The sequence below is a fragment of the Vicugna pacos genome, unplaced genomic scaffold, assembly GCF_048564905.1.
Source record: "Vicugna pacos unplaced genomic scaffold, VicPac4 scaffold_21, whole genome shotgun sequence".
NCBI classification, from domain to species: Eukaryota; Metazoa; Chordata; class Mammalia; order Artiodactyla; family Camelidae; genus Vicugna; species Vicugna pacos.
Window position 1 is genome coordinate 13,799,637 of NW_027328742.1, and position 3,981 is coordinate 13,803,617.

General features: G+C 37.4%; 1 protein-coding gene across 1 annotated transcript; it reads left to right on the top strand.

Annotated features, from left to right (window-relative positions):
* Positions 1-2,537: 2,537 nt before the first annotated feature.
* On the top strand, positions 2,538-3,467 carry LOC140694304 (olfactory receptor 5AR1-like). The gene has a single exon (XM_072957606.1). The coding sequence runs from the start codon at positions 2,541-2,543 to the stop codon at positions 3,465-3,467; it is 927 nt and encodes a 308-aa protein (XP_072813707.1). The 5' UTR covers positions 2,538-2,540.
* The last annotated feature ends 514 nt before the right edge of the window (positions 3,468-3,981 follow it).

Here is a 3,981-nt window from a genome sequence, read left to right on the forward strand (position 1 = left end):
GAAGTACAAGTTGATAGGGGAAGGACTATGGTAGATACTTTTTATATTTTTTCATAGTGAGTTATTTTTATATTCCTATGTGAAGCAGTTGGATGGTGGGGAAGAACACTTTGCTACAGATGAAACTGGCAGCTTCTGATTCCATTGCTTGTTCTGCAACTAACTCATTGTGTGACTTTGTGAGTTATCTCAGCCTGTTTTTGTTTCCTCATTAATATGACCTATGAAATAATGTATGCAATCACATGTGGTAAGAATGAGCTGAAATGAAGTGGAGATAAGTAGTTTGTTCTTTTCTAACAGCTTTATTGAGGTATAACTGATGTACAATACATCGTTTATATTTAAAGAATAAAATTTAATATATTTTAATACATATATATGCCCATGAAACCATCATCACAATCAACATAGTAAACTAATCCACCTTCCCTCAAAGTTTCCTTATGCCCCTTGGTAATCCCTTCCTCCTTCTCTTTCCACACACCTGTACCCAGGCAATCATTGATCTACTATTTATCACTAATGAATAGCATGCAGTTTCTAGATTTTTAGAAATGAAATCACATAAGGTACTCCTGTTTTGAGTTTCATCCATTGTGTTGCAAGTATCAACTGTCAAGAGGTTTCCAAAGTGTTTGCACTATTTTACATTCCCACTAACAGGGATGAAATTTTCAGTCCTTCCATTTTCTTGTCAATGATCAGTATGACCCACATGTTTTTAATTTTAACCATTCTAATAAATGTGTAGGAAAAGCTCAGTTAGCAATAACCATTCTAATAAAATTGTAACAATAAATTTAATTTGTGTGCTCATAATACAAATGACTAGAGCATTTTCATACATTTATTAGTCATTCAAACATCTTCTTTGGTGAAGTGTCTGTTTAAACATTTGGCCCATTCTTTTGGGGTTATTTTCTTATTATTAAATTTTAAATTTTTTCTATATTGTGGGTACAAGTTCTTTATGAGAACTGTATTTTTTCAAATAATTTTTCCATGGTTTGTTTTTTCATTCTCTGTTTCCTAATTGACCTAAGGTATGATGGAATGATGCACACATTCACAACATATTAAAAAAGAATTGAATAGGGATAAATATAAGTACTTTACAAATTATAAACTTTCAGACAAATGTATGGTTTTGATTCCTCATTTTTAGAGCAGCTTCTCTGTTGCAGCTGCTTGTGTTCTGTGCAGAAACTTAAGGATGGGGGCACTACTATCAATCATCCCAGGATTTAAGATAGCCACACCCCCGTGAAAGATGCATTATACTACTCTGCTTTCTTGTCTTTCTCAAGCAGTAAACCAATTAGAGAAGAGACAGCATGACTTCTCCTTTCAGGTTTAGGTAGAGGATGCTACTTATTACAAACTTACTTCATGTTTGGGTTTGGTTTGATTGGGTTTGGTTTGGTTTTCCACTTCCTTCTTAGAATTCTTCAATGGACCAGATATCCCTCCAATCAAAGAGAAAAAGTTTACCAAATCCATGTTTCTTTTGCCCACAGAGTTGGATAACACTTTCTCTATTTCCCCTGAGACAGGGACCCTTGAGTCTTAACCCCAAACTGAGCTGTGCAATGAACTGTTGGCTAGGCAATAAGATTGTCCAAAGACACAGCTCTGTCTTCACCCTGATTATGCTTCAGGCCAAACTTCTGGGTGTTTCTAAAGATCAGGGAAACCAGAGACTAATTCTGTGTCCATGCATAAAAGGAAAGGCAGAAAAAAGAAGGACAGACACAAAAATAAAGATACATCAACTTCATCAAATCACACATTCACAGAAGACAATAAAGTGAAGTAGACTCTACACTCAGACAGACCCAGCTCTGCTGTTTATTGCCTGTTGACTGTGCTAAAGTTACTTAGTATCTAGCCTTGTTCATTTCAGATATAAAATGGAGATAATTCTGGCATTTACTTAATATAGTTCTAGTGACTATGAAATTATGTAATGTATGAAAGCACTAAAAATTCTGCCATATAGTTGATATTCCATTAACTCCTGGCTTTTTAAAAATTATTATTATTCACTACTTTTTCTAATATTTATCACCCTCTGCTCCAAGTATTTCTCTTTCTCTGTGTGTGTGCGTGTATGTGTGTGTGAGTGATATGTTACATGTTAAGACCACTGGATCTTTCCTTTTTTATGTGTGCCTATCTGTAGTGAGAGTTAGTGTTTATCCATTATCTGCTTTGTTTTAGAAAGAAGGAAGAGACACTCAAATCTGTTATTCTTTACTAATTAATTGGGAGATACTTGCACAGATCAGCTCAAACATTTGGTACCATGTGATAAATGACAACAGGGCACCAATTTCTTCAGAGAAGCAGAATTTGCCATCCCTAAGACACTAACATCTTCTCCTATTTGACTGGGTTTCTGGAGAAGACAAATGACCGTCGCTCTTACCAAAGTCATTTGAGTTACTCTTATGGGTCATAGAATCTAATTACTGGGAAACTTTTTAAGAATCACTGCAAATGATAAAGCAAACCCAGGCACACATAAAATTGGAAAGATGGATAAAGAAAACCACTCAGTGGTGACTGAGTTTATCTTTATGGGCATCACTCAAGACCCTCAGCTGCAGATCATCTTCTTTGTGGTCTTCCTCTTGGTCTACCTGGTCAACACGGTGGGGAATGTTAGTATGATTACCCTGATCATAACAGACACCCAGGTTCACACACCCATGTACTTCTTCCTCTGCAACCTCTCCTTTGTTGACCTGGGCTACTCCTCAGCCATTGCCCCCAGGACGCTGGCTGACTTCCTAGCAAAGCACAAAATCATCTCCTTCTCCAGCTATGCCACCCAGTCTGCTTTCTTTGTAGGTTTTGTGGATGCTGAGTGCTATGTCCTGGCTGCCATGACCTATGACCGTTTCGTGGCCATCTGTCGACCTCTCCACTACAGCACTCTCATGTGCAAGCAAGACTGCTTGGCTCTCGTGCTGGGTTCTGACCTGGCTGGTCTGGTGATTTTAGTTGCCCACACTTCCCTCACCTTCAGTTTGAGTTACTGTGGTTCCAGTATCATAAACCACTTCTGTGAAATCCCACTGCTTCTAGCCCTCTCTTGCTCAGACACCTACATCAGTGAGATCTTGCTCTTCAGTGTGTGTGGCTTCATTGAATTCAGCACCATCCTCATCTTCATCTCCTATGCCTTCATCCTCATCACCATCATCAGAATGCGCTCTGCTCAAGGCCGCCTTAAGGCTTTCTCCACCTGTGGGTCTCACCTCACTGGTGTCACACTTTTTTATGGCACAGTCATGTTCATGTACCTGAGGCCAACATCCAGCTACTTCCTGGATCAAGACAAGTGGGCCTCTGTGTTCTACACTGTTATCATCCCCATGTTGATTCCTTTGATCTACAGTTTACAAAACAAGGATGTGAAAGCTGCTTTCAAAAATCTAATTAGAAAAAAACCTCAATAAAAACAAAAAAGGGGAAAATCTGTTATTACCACATGTAAAAATTAGTGGTAGAAAAATGATGGCAGAAGGTGGAAAATGCAAATAACTTTCCAATAAACACTACTTTAGGTGCCAGCTACCTGCTGCATCAGTCTTATTTTTTCTTAACTGAGGTAGAGTTGATGTATCATATTGCATAATTCTTAAGTATACTGCATAGTGATTCAAAAATTTTAAAGGTTATACTCCATTTATAGTTATTATAAAATGCTGGCTATATTCCTTGTGCTGTGCAGTATGTCCTTATAGCTTACTTACTCTGCTTTGTTACATTCATTAGTTGTATTTTTAGGTTCCACATATAAGTGATATCGTACAATCATTTTCTCTGTCTGACTTACTTCACTAAGCATAACACCCTGCAAGTCAATCTTAAATTCTTGAGGATTTTCAGGAAAATTTAACTCTATGGTGTGAAGCAAATATAAATTAGTATTTCTGAAAGTCATGCTGAGTGAGATGCATTAATTATTTT